At 39.6% G+C, this 20,651-nt stretch overlaps 1 protein-coding gene across 4 annotated transcripts in view; it reads left to right on the top strand.

Moving 5' to 3' along the window:
- The window catches only part of PDLIM5 (PDZ and LIM domain 5), a 129,945-nt gene extending 121,647 nt beyond the window's left edge, over positions 1-8,298 (top strand). For all 4 annotated transcript variants that reach the window (XM_032186697.1, XM_032186695.1, XM_032186694.1 and 1 more), the window contains 3 exons: positions 393-513; positions 4,257-4,372; positions 5,041-8,298. In XM_032186697.1, the coding sequence (XP_032042588.1) occupies positions 393-513; positions 4,257-4,372; positions 5,041-5,130 (327 nt within the window). In that variant the 3' untranslated portion in view covers positions 5,131-8,298. The remainder of the gene's footprint in view (positions 1-392; positions 514-4,256; positions 4,373-5,040) is intronic.
- Positions 8,299-20,651: the final 12,353 nt, after the last annotated feature.

The following is a 20,651-nucleotide window of genomic DNA, read 5'->3' as shown; positions in this document are numbered from 1 at the left end:
CAGTTGTAATTTTTGACATGATGTCTTCTGATTAACTATTTGCAGACTTCAGGTCAAAGAGACTTCTCTTAATATTTCAGGGGACTGTTCCGGGTGAGATCCTAAGTAAGATGAAGAAGGGGAACAAAAGAACTGTTAAACATGTCCAACTCTGGTTTTTGGAAGGTTCACATAGAGCTGCTTCTGACCAAAAAAAAAAAAAAAAAAAAAAGATGTACAATACATAATTCGCTTCATAGACTTTAACTTTAGCAGTAACTGCATGCACAGCTCATTTTCAAAGTAGCAGTAGGAAGTATTCTTGAAATGAACCACGTGTAGAAGCACTGTCACCACAATCTAGTCGTCACATCAAAATAATGTGTTAATAACTCATTTTCTAATCCCCACAGGAAGTAATAAATGCTTTGAAACAAACTTGGCACGTTTCCTGCTTCGTGTGTGTGGCCTGTCATAACCCCATCCGCAATAATGTCTTCCACTTAGAAGATGGTGATCCCTACTGTGAGACGGGTAAGGAGTAACACAAGCAAAGTTTAGTGCAGCTGCGCAGAGAATCAGAGCTTAATAAGGTTTAAAAAATAATATGAATTTCTTTTTCTCAAGCTTCACCTCAGTAGAAGTGTCCCAGCAAATTCATGTAACTTTGACAGTTCAGTTCACACTAACAACAAATGCAGTAGACGCTTTGAGTTTGCAACAGGTTTCTTTTGCAGGGAAGATGGGAAGTATTTCTTCATCAGCTTCTGTAGGAGCAGGCTTCTTGTCACTGGCTTTATTTGTTATTTCTGTTAGGCTCTCAGCTGTAGGTGTTACAGCAAAGTGTTAATTTTAGGTTGATTTTCTGGTTGGCTTTAAAATAGTTTATGTAAATCTACTTATTTACAAAACAAGCAAAAACCAGTAAAGCAAACTGTTTTACTCTGAATAGTAAAAACAGCAGGAAAGCTGCCTCCAAGAACAAGAAGTCTGCCCAGGGAGTTTTTTTGCAAGATCAGAGATAACATCTGTCAAACATAAGCTTAAGAATAAAAAAAAAAAAATAAAAAATCTGTGTTGGGTTGAAAAATATAACAATAAGATTATAGCACTTGAAAGTCCGATGAGCATAATATGTAGAAAATGTGGTTGTAGATATTCAGGGGAAATCTAGTTAATCTAGTTTTTTGGGGGTTTGTTTTTTGTGCTTTTTTTTTTTTTTTTTTTTTTTAGCACTTCCAACTGACTGTGTCTTTTCAATTAACATGATCAGATTTTATTTCTGTTGATTTCTTAGTTTGCCTAAAACATTTCATGTACCCTTCTGAGCTACGACAGAAATAGATGTCATTTGTAAAACAATTCTGCATAATGCAAAAAAAACTAGTATGTATTAAAATTGTCTGTTTTTGTCACTGCATATTATTTACATCCATGACAGAATTGTCAATCAAACCTTTTCTGTGTTTTTAATTTGCTATAAGGAGCATTGTAATCTAGCTAGAGGTAGAAGTGGGTTGACCAGGAAGAAATCTAGCTTGAAATCCTAGTGACTTATTTGGGGCTAAGATTTCCTCTGGGCTGGTCCAGTTGTTCACAGTGGTGCTATGAAGAGCTGTAGATACTGAAAATATGAGGAAGGCAGGCAAAATTTACCCAAATTTTCTGTCAGGGTGGATTTGATGAGGTGTTGGCAGATATGAAAGGACAAAGTAGGTTACTTTGTAGGTTACTAAGTCACTGTCACAAGTAGGGTAACATGTTGCTCCTATTGAATTTGCGGAGCAGCAGAGGAAATGGATATATGAGCAGCATCCTCCAGTGTGACAGCATAGTGAAATTTCATCCTGAAGCAGTCTGAAGCCCCTCATCTTGGATGATGCAAAAATAGTACCGGAGGGATCAATAACTCCCCTTTGGGTGGAAAGCTCATGACCGGGTTTGTACTGCTAGTATTGAATTCTTGTTTCTGCCACCAAATGACCCGTATGTTGTGCGGTGCATTGATTTGTGCTACTGTTACAGCTCCCATGCACAATATGCACATTTTTGCATACTTTGAGTAGAAAACAGAGGGATAGAAAGACAAGAATATTACACTTTTCATGAAGTTTCTGAGATAAAAAGTTGCTAGCAGAAGTTAAGGCAGACACATTCTGTGAGGTGCTTTGGCAATAATGTGTTGTAATGGCTCTGGCTCTCTAACTAGATGTTAATTTGAGATATATTCACTCTTCAAAGACTTTCAGTCCAGCTGGAGTTAAGAGTCTGTGACTAATTTTAAAGAAATAGAGAATAGAAGTCATTGCCAACTTTCCTTCTTCCTAGTGCAATGAAGGGTTCTAATTTTAAATTTGTATTAGAAATTGTAACAGTGTCAGTTATTACTATTAGGGGGATTTAATCTGCAAAATGTCCCATTGCTGGACATGGATGCTAAAATTAAACTAAATGTGCGGATATATACAACTTTGAACATCCCAGTGCAGTTAGGAACCTGCTTTCAAAAATGCTGCATGAAAAAAGCATTAATATGTTACTTTATGAGAAGTCTGTGTTGGAAGACTTCTGTGGTATCACAATTCAAGCACGTGAATGCAAAAGAAAGCTGATGCCCTTCATTCTGCCTTATCTGTTGTTCTTTCTTTGGACCAAAAGCCAAGAAACTTATCAGCACAAACTACAGTGCACATTACAAAAGGTTGTAGTGGCTGGCACCAGAAAAATATCAGTAAAAGATTGCATGTGAACATGAATGTGAAGAGCTGAAAGGGTATAATCATGAGACCATGTCCTTCAGGGGTTTTGGACAGAGGCATTCTGCCATCTGTCACTTTTATTGTATGTTTTCTGATTATACATTTGCAAATTCATGCCAACAACATTACATTAAGGAAGGTGATTTCTGAAGGTGTTTCTTGCCACTATTAGCCTTCAAGGACTTTGCTTTTGCAGAGCACTTGCATTCCCAGTCTTGCCTAAATTCCTTCTGTGATGCTCTTTGAGGTCATCATATGAGATACTGTTTTACTAAACCAAAACAGACTTCTCCCTGTGCTTGGCACACATGATAAGCCTTTGTTGTCTCTGCTGCAGTAAACACCAGAGTGTGTGTCTCTGGTTTATCTAGTAGAGAAGCAGAATCTCCTTGTACCCTGCTTGTTACTCCTTGTAAGGCTCCTTGAAAACAGGTATTGACATCTGATGTCCCTGGCAGTGCCAGAGTGTTGGTATAAAGGATAGAGTCCAGTGCTTTATTAGGGTTGTCACTTTGTAATCCATTTTATGAAGGTGACGTTATATATTTGGAATGGCAGCACGCTTATCCAGAATTCTCTCTGCTGTTGTGTTCTGTGCAGGAAAAACAAACAAACAAAACCCACAACATTTAGAGTTGAAATAAATGGGAAAGACCAGACAGCTTAGGGACAAACTTAGGTCTGCACAGGTGGGCAGTGGAGGGCTGCAGTAACTCACAGTCTGCGATATGGCCCTGTGCACAGAGATGCAAGCTTCCCATGTGGAGAGAACTTGGGAATGGGGATGGTTGTAAGTGCCTCCTACCCAACCTCATACATACCTCTTACCCTGCTGCTCTGTCCTGCTTTCTCCTTTTCAACCTTTCTGGTGCCCAGAAGTGAATGTTGGGAATACCTTTCTATGACACCAGTCACTGAAACCCTACTGGTGTCTTTTGTTAAACTTGGTAAATATGCTTGCTAAGTCTCCAGGTTTTGTTTGGTTGATTTTTAAAGATCATGCAATAAGCTTTAGTGACTAGAAAACTCATCTTATTTAATTCAAATCACTCTGTTCAGGACAGGAGCCTAACAATTACATGAAGTACAAAGCAGTCCGGGACAAATACTGTGCCAGAATGCATGCAAACCTTGCTGAGGAGGTTTGTCATGTAAACAGGGTATGCTTTCAAAGCAGAGCCTGAGAGAGCACAAGTAGCATGCAGAGTCTGTGCTGGTGCTCTGCAAGGAGTGCATTTCCCCCCCGAGTGCACTATTGATCTCAAGGAAATGAAACACCAAGACGGTGGAAGCACTGCTTGGTTGAAAGGATAAGGAAGGGGAATAGAAGCGAATTACTGAGGAAAAGATGACATCGCTGTCATTCAGCCTAGGACCTCTTTATTCAGTGCACCCAATCTCATAAAACTTGACAGGACAAGTGCAAACGCAACGCTATTGAAAGAAAAGAACAAAACTTTCAGAGTCAGTCTTCCTTTTCTGTGTATGCTTCATCTTTAAAATTGGTGTTTGTTGCAGATTACTATGCCCTCTTTGGTACTATGTGCCATGGCTGCGAATTCCCCATTGAAGCTGGAGATAGGTTTCTTGAAGCCCTGGGCCACACTTGGCATGACACTTGTTTTGTATGCTCGGTAAGTAAAGCTGTTCTTCTTGTTAAACTAATCCATAGCAGCAGTACTTGTGCTAACATGACCAATATGGGACTTACAGCTAAAATGTCTTTCAGTCCTCAGAACCCAAACAAAAAGCACTTTTACAGTTTTTTAGAAGGTGTATCTCTATTGTGGGCTGTTGGCACCAGTCCAGATCATTTGGGGTGGGTTGCAGCACTGTGTCTTAGCATTTAACCCTTGACATTTGTTTCCCTAGAACAAATGTAGAAGGCCATAAAGGAACAGGCTGCATTTCTAAGGTATCAAGAGCACTTTTGACATAAACACACTGTAGTCAAAGAGTATCACCTGCTAATATTTGTTGGGTTAAAAAAAAAAAAAAAAAAAAAAAAAAGGAACCCAAATCCTAATGATGGGATTTTATTTTATTTTTTCAATACTGAACTAACTCTACTCTGAGTTAAGAGCCTATAGACTTAAAGAGGAAGGCTATGCTTACATCAGCCATTAATTTTACATCAAAAAGAAAAAAAGAATATCCCTCAGGAAAAAAAAAAAAAGTAATAATTCTTAATCTTTGAATATACTGGTGCTTAGTGCAATGCCATGATTAGGCATTCCGAACAACATGTGGTATAATTCATCCATCTCAATTGGGTGACATTTTCTTTTTGATCCCATTTCAGGTATGCAGTGACAGTTTGGAGGGTCAGACTTTCTTCTCCAAGAAGGACAAGCCACTGTGCAAGAAACATGCTCACTCTATCAACATCTGATGCTTGGAGCTCATCCTGTTTAGCAAATGTACTGAGCAGAAAGAAAGGTTAAAATGTCCATGTTCGATTGTTAGTCAAAGTTATTTATATATGCTTTTCTAAAAATGGAAGACAAATGTGGAAATTTTAGTGATTTTGTACACTATTTTTAGAGTGTTTGTCGGTTAGGGGTTTGCTTCATAAAAAGCTGGGAATCAGGAATTACACCCAAGTGAAAATATTAGAGTGGCTTTACTTCGCTACTTGTAACGTTACTGTATTGGTCTCATGATTTTATGACCACATTCGTATATGCTTCAATATGAGAAGTGAAGTTTCTCTAAAAATGAGTACATGATTTTAAATTGTTGGTTTTGCTGCTATTCAACAAATAAAAGGAGATTGGCTTCAGTGGTCCAGATCACTTTATTGTGCTGATGTTTTTTAAGGTGTGTCTGGAAGTACTGAAGCTAAACTCCATTAAAGAGGAACTCAAAGCAATGATAAGATTAGGTGGAATGTAGTTCAACAACTAATATTTTCATCTGATGCTCAGCTTCATTAAGCCTCCTGCACCATTACACATACCTGTGCCTTTGGCAGTTAGATCTCCGATGGGTCTGCAGAGGACAGAGATTTTTACAAAGCCATCGAGTGATGGCTGCGCTAGTGAGCACGGATGATTTAAAGATGCCAGTTGGAAGCAAACATAGATGGGATACTGTTCCTTAAACCACAGCATGTGCTACCAGAATACTAGCCAAAATAAAGCAATAGTGAGAGTGTGCTTGACAAGACAAAAATGTCAGATCAACTCTGAAGTATAAGGGAGTGGGTACTATATTCTTATGTTCACAGTTCAAGTTTTAGATAGTTTTCAGTGCCTTGGAAAGGGGAAAATGCATTGAATCTGCATGTAACAGTGTTTTATATCCAGAATGTGAGACTTTGGTGTTTAATAAGGAAAACTTCTGAAGTGCAACTGAGGACATTGTTTTTCTCTCAGTACATTCTTTATGATGTAGCTCATGAATATGTATATTGGTGGTTTGCCAGGTAGCATACTATAAACTTATTTTCTTGCTCAGCTGTTATGATTTTTATTAGTTTATTTTTTTCTCTTTTCCACCAGATGTAAGGAATGTATTGTTAAATAATATAATAATGAGTTAGGCAGTCCAGTATCTCTCAGTTCTTGCAAGGGAACAGAGACAATACTGTCATTATGCATTTACTGCAAGCCAGGAGATGTTGCCAGTCCTGTGGCTTGATATGAATTTTGCCACAGTGTCAGCACAAGACCCATGCACCAGCTAAGTCCCACTTACCTTCAGATTAGGGTTTAAGTGGTATGGAGCAATAGTAGGCATATAGGGAAAGGGTGATAACCCTCTGCACAGGGTGAATTTTACTCCAGCAGAGCTGCACAACAGAGAAGGAGGCCCTCTCGGGGTCAGATTAGACTCCTGATGCAAACTGAATTTACATGGTATTAAGTTCAAGTTAGATGTCAGAGCTGAATTGCTATGCTTTAGTGCTACTTCCAGTAGACTTTAGAAGTGCACTGGGTGGTTGTTTGTTTTGTTTTGTTTGTTTGTTTTAATTATTGATAAAATGGAGAGGTTTATCCATAAAATCATGAGGACAATTACAAAAAAATACTATGGTTGAGTAAAGCAATTGTAACAAGAAACATCAACACAAGAGACAATTACAAAAAAATACTACGGTTGAGTAAAGCAATTGTAACAAGAAACATCAACACAAGAGACAATTACAAAAAAATACTATGGTTGAGTAAAGCAATTGTAACAAGAAACATCAACACAAGAGGGGGAGGAAAAAAAAAACACATCAAGATTGCTGTGCTGAAATACAAAAAGATATTTCTTATTAATTCAGTAAGACAGATTCATGTGATGGGCCATTTTACTTTATTTCCTGAAGTTGTTTTTCTTCAATACTACTACGTTTCTGTTTAAACTTCTGGTGGTATGGAAGAAATGTCATAAAGCTGTTTAAAATGTTTACACTCTTATATGTACACCCTTCTGTGACTGTGGCTGAAAATCAGGAGGATGAGGGCAGACTAGACAAGATACAGCAGTATGAGCCAGCTTGCTTTTGAAATTAGTGGAATGTGGAGCAATGAGTCCTAAAGACTAGGTGTCAGTACAGCTGTATTGCACATGCATGAGGAAAGAGGATGGGAATGCACATGATAAGGTAATTTCTGTAATTCAGACCTTGCTATTTTGAAGTAGGATAGAAGCTATTCAGTGGACACAATGTTTGCCAGTGTCCATAAAGACTTTATTTTTTATTTTTTTTTTAATTTTTATTGGATTTATGTTTCTAATACATATGCTCTAGGTTTGAAATTTCACGGTTGTTAATGAATATGAGCACAAACACCTGAAAGGCTCCAGTAGTACTGCTTCACTCAGCTGCTTTGCTTTTTAGTTTCTGCTTTGTCTATTTGTTTAAAATTTAAAAAGGAAGCATAGAGTCAGTGATACATACTGAAAATTTAATGGGTCTCTCAAATTATATAAATCAACTAAAGCAAAAAGGAACATAATGTTTATCATGATTTTAATAAGTGAGATTTTAGTAGAGCACTTTATAATAATGCCATATATCTCACTGAATATTTATTACTTTTTTGTTGTTTAGGACTATTTCATACCAGTATCTTTGTATTTTGTTTTATTTGTAAGCCTGCCTATTTACCTCTAGAATTTTTTGGTGTGTCAGTGTGTGTATTTATATATACTTATCTATGTATGCACACATATGTGTGTACAGTGAGACGTACATATATATGCACATATACATGTGTATATTTGATTGCAGACTTGAGATAGCAAAATCAGCACCGTTCTATTGTCATCTGGGGATAAGATTTTCAACTATTTTTCATAAAACAGATCTACAGCATTCATGTTTTGAAGGATAGTTAAAAAGCCAGGAGAACCCTGTTAATAATCTAACTACTGTAGGGTTTTGCATGCATTTTCAGTCAGTAATTACTTTTTCTTCCAAAACTGTGCCTGTTAAAAGAATCGGGTTTAACTCTGAAGGTAGAAGGTCTTTATTAGTCAAATAATCGAATCGTGATGACACTTTCAATATATTGTAACTAAATAATTCAGAAATACGTGTAAATATAATAAATGCTTAATATAACAATGCAATAAACGTAAAAGCAAAACTTTAGTAGCGGTCCAGTGTGTGTTGGTCTGTTCAGCTGTGTACCTGTCTCCTGATGGGGCTACTCACATCTAGCCATGTGGATGGCTTTGCTAACAGGTAAGAAGGGGAACTACATCAGTTCACAGATTAGTTTCTTGAATTTCTTTTTTTTTTTTTTTCCATTGTTTTACTCTAAGAAGTCAGCTGTTAAGTCTTGGTGATTTTTGTGTTTCTGTTTAATAGTCTTGGGTGTCAAATGTTGGCTGTTCACATTTGCAAATGTAATAATAATTTAAAAACAAAACAACAACAGAGAAAACCACAACATGGAAAACAGAACTTGCTATCTGTCCTCAGCTGTTTTGCAATTAGTGGATTTTCTTTTTTTCTGAATCACAGTCAGTAAAAGAAAGTCGTGACTGTACACACGAATAAATGTAATTTGAGTTGCTTGTTCTTCAAGTTTTTTGGGGTAGAATGGAGGTTTCAGCAAGTTGGCCATGAGCCAGTAATGTGTCCTTGTGACAAGGAAGACCACCAGCCTCCTGGGCTTCGTTAGGCAGAGGATTGCCAGCAGGCCACAGGTGGTGAGCCGTCTTCTCTGCTCAGCTTTGGTGAGACACACCTGGAGTGCTGGGCTCACCACTACAAGGCAGATATGCACACACTAGAGTAAGTCCAGTGCAGAGCCACAAAGAAGATTAAGGGCTTGGAGCATGTTTTAGTTATGGGACTTGGTATGTCAGGTTGATGGCTGGGCTTGATGATCTTGAAGGTCTTTTCCAACCTAAATGATTCTGTGATTCTCTATGAGGAGAGGCTGAGAGCTGGGACTGTTCAGCGTGGAGAGGAGGAGGTTCAGGGGGGATCTTACCAATGTGTAAAAATACCTGATGGGGAGAGTAGAGAAGATGGAATCAGGCTCTGCCTGGTGCTATCTAGTGACAGGGTAACTGTGTGAGTGGCACAGGCTGCCCGGAGAAATTGTGGAGTTCTCTGTCCTTGGAGATTTGCAAAACCTGACTGGATGTATTCCTGGGAAACCTGCTCTGGCTGACACTGCTCTGAGAAGGGGAGTTGGATTTGACAAGGTCTGTTCATCTCCAAATGTCCCTTCCAACGTCGGTGAGTCTGATTCTCCATCTTTCCTGAAGATGGAAGTATTGAACGCTGTAGAATATATAACAATGTAAAACACAGATTTGGCCAATTACTAGTTATTTCTATCTTTACTTCATTCTACCGCCCAGCTAGAATACTTTGCAATATTTGTTTAGAAGTGTTTAGTATTTTTCCTGTGTTGAGATTGTTCAGTGAAATATTGCCTGCTCTGGCAAGCGTTATCTGATAGTGTAGTTAGCCTTGGCACAAAGCATTCTCTGCTTTCACCGTGGGATACTTAACCATCTACTATAACATGGCCAATTAATTCATGATAATACCAGCCTCGTAAGACTCCTTAGCTGAATCCCTCTTAACTAAGCAAATGTACTGTTGTTTTCTACCTTTATTTACACAAGCTAAGGAAAACACTGTGCATAGCTCTATAAAATTTAGAGGCAACTTTACAGAAAGCTTGCGTTCCCTTCAGCATTTAGGCTATGAATGAGACCAATGCAAGTCTATTTGCAAACAGTATATTAAACTCCAGAAGCCAAACTTTTAAAGGCATCAGGTCTGCATTTGACGTTTTAATGGCAAAGGTTTGGTTTCTATCAATCACAACATCATGTAACATTAAAATGCACCGACAAAAATAAGAAATCTGTCATTCATTCATTAAGACACTGTAATCCAGTGTAAGATTTATAGGCTTAAAACTCAACAGTATGTTTTCACAATAAATCCACTTTCACTGCTCAGCACAGAACAAGTCCCTCTGTCAGTCAAAATGTTTGCTGGTCAAAATGCCCTGTATGAGATCTTCAAAGGGTTTTTCACAAAATTGCATATAAATCCTTTTACCAGCAAAGGCTTAATTTAGGTTTGAGTTTTACTTTCTCGGGACATTGGCTAATATCTTGTGCTCAGACAAGATCTTGGTTATATCAGAAACACATAGGGCCTAATTTATTATTAGCAGTCTGGTGTTAATTAGGGGGAATTACCAGAAATAGTTTGCTTGATGGAAATTTATTATGGGATCACACTTTACTGATGGCAAAATAGGAGTCACTGAAAGAGTACAGCTCCTTCTCATAACCAACTAATTAATAAGGTGCCAAAATTCCTTTGAGAAGGGTTTGGTCCTAACTATGGGAACCTCACAGAGCAAATGGTTCCTAGGCAGTATTTAAAATTTAAAAGAGGAAAAGAGAGAGGAGAAAGAGCTGCCCAGCAGAAGTCTCAAAAGTGGTATTGCTTTTTCTTGAATTTATGAAAGAAAATATTTAGCTGTGTTTCTAAGCTCATTAAAGAATTGCTTTTCCCAGACAGAAAAACAACAGCAAGTTTATAATCTCATTTGGTATTCTTGAACTTGGTTTGCAGTTTTACTTGTGCATATTGCACACTGTAGCTTGTGATTTCACGATCTGGGCTCATAATGAGCTTTTGTATTGCTCTTTATTACTATTCCTAAAGGTCTCTTTCTTCATCCTTTGCCATGAAAGTTGGCATAGATAGGAAACTTGAGTTTATGACTGAAAAGTAGGGCAAAATACTCACATCTGTGATAAGCCTAAATCTAGCATGGCAGTCTGAGGATAGAAAATCACTGTCTGTTGTTAATGATCACGGGAAAGTTTTATTTGTGTCAGCGTGGCATGTTATAATAACGTGGAGTGCAAGCAAAAACATCTCTAAAGAAATTTAAAATCACCATACTAAAATTTATGCATGGTTGGTTTGGAAAAATATTTTCCATAAGATTTCTTTCAAAATATTTAAAATGGTAAGGTGTGCAAGTTGTCATAAAGCACTTTTGTATTTGCACTGGAAATACCTTAAACTCTTTTAAAAATACCCAACTTTTTTGGTATGTTTTCAAAGGTTTCTACTATACTATGAAACTAAGGATTGTGTCATTGTATTCTGAGTAAGGCTCACATTTTCCGTAGGATCACAGTTATTTCCTTTCCAGTACTCATGCCTTCGCTTCACTTTTTCTTACTACTGGACAGTGCCATTGTTTGTTTTAAAATATTTCAGTACAAGATAATCCTGACAAGGTGTGTCCTTTGTTTCTCTTTGTGATGCCTCAATGAAATGTCAAATGTTCCTTTGGAAAATATAAACTTGCACTACATTTTGGCACACTTACCAAAGTGTCAAGTTTTCCCACCCAGAAGTTTCCGCTGGAAAAGTAACTTAAGATACTAGACCAAAGTGGCAATTATATCCCACATAAACTCTTCCTTTCCCTTGAAAACCATCAGGTGAAAGGAAAGCTCATAAAAACAAGTGTAGCGCTAAATTCATCGATAACCTAAGCAGATACAGCCTCACTTATTTCAACTTAACCCCCCTCCAAATAAAATACAATTGGTATCAAAGCTGCATTAATTTTATGCTTGTGCTTGCCCAGTCAGTGAGATCAGAATTAAACTGAGGACCTGGGCCCTTGGTTTTAACAGGGTTTCCATTGGCATCACAAATCTACTTGAAGGAATGCTGTAGTTTGGTAGGTGACTGAGCAGTTCAGTACCGCAGTACCCAGAGGCAGTTCCTTTTAATGTGACATTGATCTTGCAAGGAGGAAGCAGGGCAAAAGGCAGGATTGTGACCATGGACTTCAGGAGAGCAAACTTTGGTCTCTAGGGATCTACTTGGAATCCCATGGGTTAGGGCCCTGGAAGGAAGGGGGCTCCAAAACAGCTGGTCAATATTCAAGCTCTAGATTGGTGCATCCCTATGAGTAAGAAGGTGAGCAAAGGGTGCAGGAGATGTGCATGGATGAGCAGGGAGCTCCTGGTAAAGCTCAGATAGAAGAAGGAAGTTACAGCATTGGAAGAAGGGACAGGCCACTTGACAGGATTATAGGGACACTGCCAGAGTATGCAGGGATGTGACAAGGAAGGCCTAGGTCCATTTGGAATTATATCTGGCAAGGAACATCAAGGATAACAAGAAGGGCTTCTTCAAATGCATCAGTAGAAAAAGAAATACTGGGGAAAATGTCAGCCCGTTGCTGAATGGGGCAGGTGCCCTGCTGACAAAGGATACCAAGAAGGCATAGTTGCTGAATGCTTTTTTTTGCTTCAGTCTTTACTGCTATGACCAGCCCTCAGGAATCTCAGACCCTGGAGACAAGAGAGGAAGTCCAGAGAAGGGAGGATTTTCCCTTGGTTGAAGAGGATTGGGTCGGAGATCATTTAAGCAAACCTGACATCCACAAATCCATGGGCCCTGATGGAATGCACCCACAGGTGCTGGAGGAGCTGGTCAATGTTATTGCCAGGCCACTCTCCATCATCCCTGAAAGAGAACAGGAGAGGTGCCTGAGGACTGGAAGAACAAAGAAGACATGCCACTCTTCAAAAAGGTCAAGAAGGAGGACCCAGGCAAATACAGGCCAGTCAGCCTCACCTCCATCCCTGCAAAGGCAAGATTTTTACTTTTCAGGTCAAGGTCCAACTTGTCTTTGTAAGTTCTCAGCCTGTGCCTGTTGGAGACAAGGTAGGCTATAAAACAGAGCACATTAATATTCACAGCACCTAGGGCCCAATCTTGGATTTACCATAATTTTTTCTAAGCAATCCAAGTGCAATTAATCTGCTGTGTGACTTTTTCCCATGTGGTACCTGCTGACAATCAGTAGAGAATTACTGGGAAATTGACTATTGATAAATGGAGAAGCAATTTGAAACGCCCAAAAGAAGTTGGGCATTCTCTGAAATAATTCAGTATGTATCAACCTAAGTAAAATGATACTACAATAAGACTGTAATCTATCTTTAAATCTTGCATAGTCTTCATATATATATATATATATGTATATGAATATATATATATATATATATATGTATCCCAAACCTGCAGCTAATCAACTGTTTTTTCCTGCTTTTACTAGAACATATCTTATAGCTGGCTAGAGGCTTCCTCTGCAAAATTTGGAGGAAGATTATTTTTTGATACTCTCCTTTTACATTTGTTCCAAATGGATCTGTGTGGTGTCTTGGTAGAGATCAGTTTCTGAGTATGTTCTGATGAAGTCTGTGATACACCCCCCAAACTATCAGCAGTGGTGTATTTTCTTTCTCAAAGCTTGTCCATTACAAGGTCTCCAAAGCTTTGGTATAGGTTTTCTAATACCATATTAATCTTCTAGACAGTTATGTGATCAGAGAAAAAGAATGAGATACCATGTATTTTACTGTTCAATGACAGCATTTGAGGATTGAGGTATCCTTTGGGAGTACTAGATAGCTAGTTAGACAGTGTTATGGTACCACTGTGAAACTGAGAGCAATAATTTGGAACATGATGGGATAGAAGTGCTAATCGTAACGCTGCTTTTCAAAAAGAGACAAGCAGGTAATGCTGCTATTTACTTAAGGTATCCTGTAGATGATCTTATATTATCTATATTATCTATTATCTGTATCATCTCTATATATTATCTATAGATAATATATAATACATTGGTAAAACATTTTATGTATTAGAATATTGTTTCATATAAAAGATTAAGTTATGTGCAGTTTCTTGTACTCAGAAATTAAAAGTGGTGCTACCTTGTACTAAAAGCCCACAACCACAGGTTGTAACTACATCTAGTTCCGCTACTCAAGCTATGAATGATTTGTTTGTTTGTTTTCAGAAAAGGATCTATATTGTAATATATATATATATATATATATATATATATATATATATATTTAAACATACACCTGATAAAGAGGTAGCTTTCATATTTTTATAATGTTGTGAATTGTCTGGTATGCTGGGAAGGGATGCATTGATTAAAAACCTGTAGGCAGTATTCTTTTTTTTATTTTTTTATTTTTATTAAAAAAAAAAAAAAAAAGAAAGAAAGTTTTTGTGCTGACTCAGATCTTAGCCAGTTGAAATTTCTTACAGTCCTGGAGAGATATGTTTCTAAAATGTCCAGAAGGGGATTTTTCTTCCTTTTCTTTAGAAGAGCAATTAGTGACTGTGGGCCAGTGCTGACTCAGCACTGGTTGCCTTGCCTTGCCACAAATGAGGTCTTCAGAAAAGGCAAAATTCCTCTAGAGAGAGCTTCAGTGTTTTTAAGCATTGATGGGAGCTCACTGTTGGCTTCTCACAGGCTACAGCTCTGTGCACACAAAGAATGCAATCAGCTAGATGAAAATCAGTATGTGGAGGCTATGGACTACCGCCTGCACTCAGGCCCCAGTGCCTTCCGTTGGAGAGATCACCGAACTGTAAAGTTGTTCTTCCTCATGCTTGTGTGGAACTTCCTGTATTCAACTTTGTGACCATTGCCCCTTGTCTTATTGCTGCACACCGCTGAAAAGAGCCCATCCCTGTCCTTTTGCCTCCCACACTTTAGATGTTTATAAATACCGATCAGATCACTTCTGTCTTCTCTTCTCCAGGCTGAACAGGCCCAGGTCTCTCAGCCTTTCCTTGTACAGGAGACTGTCCAGGCCATTAATCATCTTTGAGGCCCTCCTCTGGACTCTCTCTAAAAGGTCCCTATCTTTTTTGAACTGGGGAACCCAGAACTGGACACAGTATTCTAGATGTGGCCTCACCAGTAATGAGTAGAGGGGGTGGATAACCTCCCTCAACCACTGGCCTCAGTCACAAGGCCTCATTACTGCCTCATAGCTAGCCTGTTGTCTGCCAGGTTCCCTAGTTCTTTCTCTGCAGAGCTGCTCTCCAGTAATCAGGTCCTAACTTGTATGGATGCAAGCAGTTATTCCTCCCCAGGTGCAGGACTCTACACTTGCTCTTGTTGAACCTCATCAGGTTCCTGTCTGCCCAGCTCTCCAGCCTGTCCAGGTCTCACTGAATGGCAGCACAGCCTTCTGGTGTGTCAGCCGCTCCTCCCACCTTTGTGTCATCAGCAAACTTGAAGAGAGTGGACTCTATCCCTTCGTCCAGGTCAGGTCACTAATGAAGATGGTGAGCAAGACTGGACCCAGTACTAACCCCTGTGGGACACCGCTAGCTACAGGCCTAGCTACTAGACTGCACCACTGCACAACTCAGAGCTCTGTCAGCCAGCCAGTTCTCAACCCACCTCACTGTCCGCTCATCTATCCCACACTTTCTAAGCTTCGTTACAAGGATTTTGTAGGAGACAGTGTCAAAAGCCTTGCCTAAGTCAAAGTATACAACATCTACTGCTCTCTCCTCATTTGCCCATATGACATCATAGAAGGCTACCAGGTTGGCTGAGCGTCATTTCCGCTTGGTGAATCCATGTTGATTATTCCTGATAATCTTCTTCTCTTCCAATTGCTTGGAGATGAAATCCAGAACAAGTTGGTCGTCACCCAAACCAACCTTGCAAAACAGACAGCCGTTTCCTAGTGGGATGGCTGTTGAAGCTCTTGTGTCTTCTCTGTTCTTGTTTCTGTGGCTGAATCCTGCCATCCTGCCACTGCTGAGGTCTTGGCAAAAGCAGACAGCCAGAATCAAAAATGCATCTTTAGACACTTATGTACTTGTTCGATTTTGAATTAATTGAAGTTAAAGACTAATTGCTGCTGAGTGCCAGTGTGGGCCTAGTCTACCAATATGGGCATGAGTCAATGTAGTACATGAGTTGTTTTCCAGGAAGACTCTCACTTCTTCCTGACAGGGGTTTGCAAAATGAACCAGAAAGGCAAATGGTGCTCTTTAGTTTCTTCAAACAGGCCTTGGATATGCTGGTAACAGCATTTGCTGTTCTGTCCTTGGCATCTTCCCATGGTCTATGATTATCTTCCAACTAGATGTGACATGTTGAACACAGATATCTCTTAGGCTCCATACTGAAAGGTGGCAGACACCCTTTTTCAAAGTCCAGCTGAACATTTTGGAAAGGCGTCAAATGGCTGTAGACCAGCCTTTGGTGTGGCCAACAGGAGGAGAACAGTGCAGGAAACCCTGGTCCTTCCTCTCCCAGTGCAACAGTGCAGCACTGGCTCTCTTTTACCACCCCGAGTCTCAGTGCCCCTTGTAGCATCAGAAGTGCAATAAGTCAGGGTTGCACGCACTGCTCCTGGGATTGAGGTTGCATCAGAAATTCAGAGCAGAAAAAAGCAACTGGGGAAGCAAAGGAATTGGTTTATTTGTTCAATGCATGCCCAGATTACTACATGAGGGAATGCAAATGGACAAACTGATTTCAGAATAGGACTTTTTTTTTTTGCCAGCCTGGCTGGGCATTGGCTGCATCATGTGCTGGATGAGATGGTCTGAGGGAAGAGAGGGGAGGCAAACAAAACCACCCATGTGAGGAAACAACATTCAGGGAGGGAAGGACAACATTGCAAGGGGACACAAAGTCTGGTGATGCATACAGGTACAGAGGGAGCAGATTCACCTGTTCTCAGCAGGGAGCAGAGAGGTCTGTTGCTACCTGGGACACAGACATTGCAGCCTGGTGGAAGAGGACTTTTCCCAGCTCTCTATCCTACATTTTTATTCATCACCAAATTGTGCACATTTTCCTTCTGCCAGATTTTTTTTTTACTTTGAGATCAAATAGCTCTTTTGTCTTCATAATGCACTTTTGAGTACAAACAAATCCTTTTTGTCATCAGCTGATCCTGGGCTACTCAGGGGCTGAAGCAAGTGATGTTTAACATTATCAGTGCCAGCTGCTTTTTCATATTACAGCATCCCACTCTGTGCTGTCTGTAGGTAGCAGAATGACCTCCAGCTCCCTCAAGGCTTTGCTTTTGCAAATTGCTTCCAGCTCATGGCATGCCCACCTCTGCTGAAGTCTGAGTGGAGATTTTACAGAGCAACTCAATGGTTCTGCAAGTGGGAAATGCACCCTGAGCTGCTGCAGCCCTTGGGCAGTACCATAACACACAGAGGAGAAAATGGGTTGGAAAATCTCATGAGGTTTAAAATTAAGCTTTTTATCTATTGCTGTATGCAAAGTAGGAGCTGCTGTTCTCCACATGCTGTTTAAAATGCAGCATGAGGGAGCGCTAAGCAGCCCAGCTGACCAGTGCGAGTGGCAGCCAGCTGCTCAGGGAGCTGATGAATTTTTGGAAGCTGGTTATCACAGCTCACAGTTAAACAAACCCATTGCTCTTTATGATATATAGATTAGGTACCTGATCCAGTACTAACCCAGTCCACAGATTTCATATCTTCCTCCATGTCAGGTGGAGATGAATAATGGCATGAGGAACCACAGAACTACTCCACCAGTTGATAACTTGTTTTGCCACTTTGTCAACACTGCTGCATTCGGAGTTCCTGTCCATCTGGAAGAGATCCTGGTCCTTCCTCTCCCAGATGCTGCCAGCGATGATGGGAGTCACTGCCTCTCTTACCACTTTTTAATCATTTGTCCTCATTCTCCTAAAACTATTTTTTGGGCTGGTGGGAGGAATCACAAAATAGTTGAGGTTGGAAGGGACCTTTGGAGGTCACCTGGTCCAACCCCCTGCTCAGGCCTGTTCAGCCCCAGCTGGATCATGAGGCAGGTAAGGATGGTGCTGCTGAAGAGAGCATGGAATGAATGTGCAGCATGCTTTAACGTGTAAAGCATTTTCAGTGTCCGGGGGTGAAAGAAATCGTTAGACCCAGAGGAGTGTATTTGCTCATAGACAGAAGAGGAAATAGAAGGACTTGGCAAACAGGGTGTACTTCTCTGTTTCAGAGACATGGTAACACCACCTGAGTGTACTCTTCTCCAGACTGGTTTTGAAATCACTTTTTGTGATCCTGAGTGCTTGCTGCTAATAGATCTCATCCTCGATGTGTCATGTGGTAACAAAACTGTCCTTGGGCTAGAAAGTGGCACTTCTTTCTGGGAGAGTTTCCTTTTATCTCCACTGACACGATTGTTCAGTGGAGAATATATATGTTAGTGGTACAACAAAATGTTTCTCCTCTACCCCACCTCATTTGTTTAGGAAGCAGAGTTTCTAAAAACCACATCCTCTGTCAGCACAGGGGCTATAAGTTGTCTCGGGTGCTCCCTTGGCAATTGGTTTTTGGCTGCCGCATCCTCTGCTGCGCTTTGACTTGGATCTCAGCAGCACATTTCAATTAATGTAAAGCCAATCCCTCCTATTTCGATGATTTGCCTATGAGAAAAGTTTCCAGGATGATGACTGCTTATGAAGAGAAAATGACTATTCATAGATGAAGTTGGCAATGTGATTGTGTTAGGTGAGCCCAACACTCCCCATTTTAAGTTGCTGTTTTCATGATATTATTATGTATAGGTTGGTGTTAGCAAAGAAACACTTCAAAAAACAATTAATAGGAAGAGGTTTTGCTTGAGATTCGTCAGCTTTCTTGGGGGTTGTTCATCTGAGTCCCAGTGTATCACTGAAAATTAGGATCTGCATCTTATCCACAATGGGCCATGAGGTGCTACCTTTAGGAGGTGTTCTCATGTCATCCCATTGAGCTGTACTGAATGAGACTGGGTTCCTCTGGAAACCAGAGCATACACACAGGTAATCAAAGGTTATGTCTGAATTGGCGCTGTCTGCTTCCTAACTTTGGAGGCCTTGACTTTTCAACCTTACTGATGTTCTTTTAATGCAATACAATCTGTACAGCAAAGGTGGATGCTACTGTGGTGTTTATATAAATGTTCTGGTCTGGTTCAAACCTCAAAGTGTTCAGAGGTTTGGAGCATAAAAATAAATCCAAGATTTAATAATAGGTAAGGAAGATTTATTAATAGCTAAAGGCCAGGAACAGCAGTCAGTGATATGACCTGACTACTGCAAGGGCTATGTGTCTTGTGCATGTGTCCATGCAATTACAGAAACTGAGGCCTATAGTTAAAGATACACTGAGACCCATCTTATTTTTTTTCCTCCTCAGGAATAGATCAGAGTTTGCTCTAGGGAGGAAGACATTAATAATAGGTTCTTCAAGCTTCTCTAATAAGCAGAAATGAAGTTGTTTTAAATTCTACCAGAGGTCTGGGGCATGTTCAACACAAATATTCACATTTAAGTTAAAGACTTGATACGCTAGTCGTGGACACAGAAAGCCAGAACAAAATTTGTATAGCTGAAGAAGTAGTTAATTATACAGCCTTTCTTGCAAATGGAAATTCTAAATAAGGAGTTAAAAGTCCTTTCTGGTTAATTTAATAAAAATCATTCTAATACATTACTCAGCTCATAACAGTTGGCAGAAAGGCAGTGCATGGAAGAGAGCATATAGAGGTGGAGAAGGAATTGATGATCCTGGAGAAGTGATGTTGGCAGCTCGATCAAAACAGGATCAAAGAGGAGATTGCTTTCAGGTGAGGTAAGCTAAATATTTTGCTTTTTCTCTTATTTCCTCTTTCCCTCTCTTCCTCCACACATAGCTTAGGTGGAAGCATTAGTTCAAATTTTCTCATAAGGGAAATTAGCTAGAGATATTAAGCAAACTGTTTATTTTGTGTAAATTCCAACCTTTCTGTTATTAATTATCTTTCTTTTATTACAGTTGTCATATGGATAATTCCATGCAGATGTATGCAAAGAACAGAAAACCTTATGCTCTGAATCATGAAGACGATGAGCATAAAATCCAACCTTGAGCCCTTTTTTCATTCTTGGTTATTGGCTCAAGATTGAGATCTTCCATTACAGTAAGCTGTATGGCCTTTTGACTTGGGATCTGGACACAGGACAATGTCCATTGGACTAAGCCAGAGACTGCAGGTAGCACACCCCTTGTTGCAAACAATTTTTGCTGCCTGAAATCCATCAAAGCCTTTAAGCATGGACTTCCTTTTAAACATACAAGAAATCCCTGTAGAGATAGGTGCTTTATAAAGTTTTGACTTTGGTATGTCACAGGCATCTTAAAAATTATATTTGTTAAGCAAGTTTATTAATGTCTATACTTCTAGCTTTTTAATTACTTTTGTTTTATTGTTTTAAAATTCAGTAGGCTAATTCTCCTCCTTGCCTGAACTTGGACTATGCACACTTTTTGAGCTCCTCACGTTTGTCAACTTATGTTGATTTTTTTGTTTGTTTGTTTTGTCAAAATGATTCACAACCTTATTATTACTCTGCATAGCCAGATTTGTGGAAGCTAGCAAGTTTAAGTGATCTTGAAACAGTGCAATTACTTATGTGAGTCTAGTCCCTGTATGCATCTTTTCCTAGAAGTTACAGCTACCTAAAAGCTAGGAGAGGCAATATTTAATTCCAGACCAGTGAAAGATCTAGTATTTGACATTTTATATCTTTGTATAGCTAAAAGTGGCCACAGCCAGCAGGACT

This window comes from Aythya fuligula, chromosome 4, assembly GCF_009819795.1.
Source record: "Aythya fuligula isolate bAytFul2 chromosome 4, bAytFul2.pri, whole genome shotgun sequence".
Taxonomy (NCBI): domain Eukaryota; kingdom Metazoa; phylum Chordata; class Aves; order Anseriformes; family Anatidae; genus Aythya; species Aythya fuligula.
The sequence above is the reverse complement of the archived record's forward strand: the minus strand, read 5'-3'. Positions and strand labels throughout refer to the sequence as shown.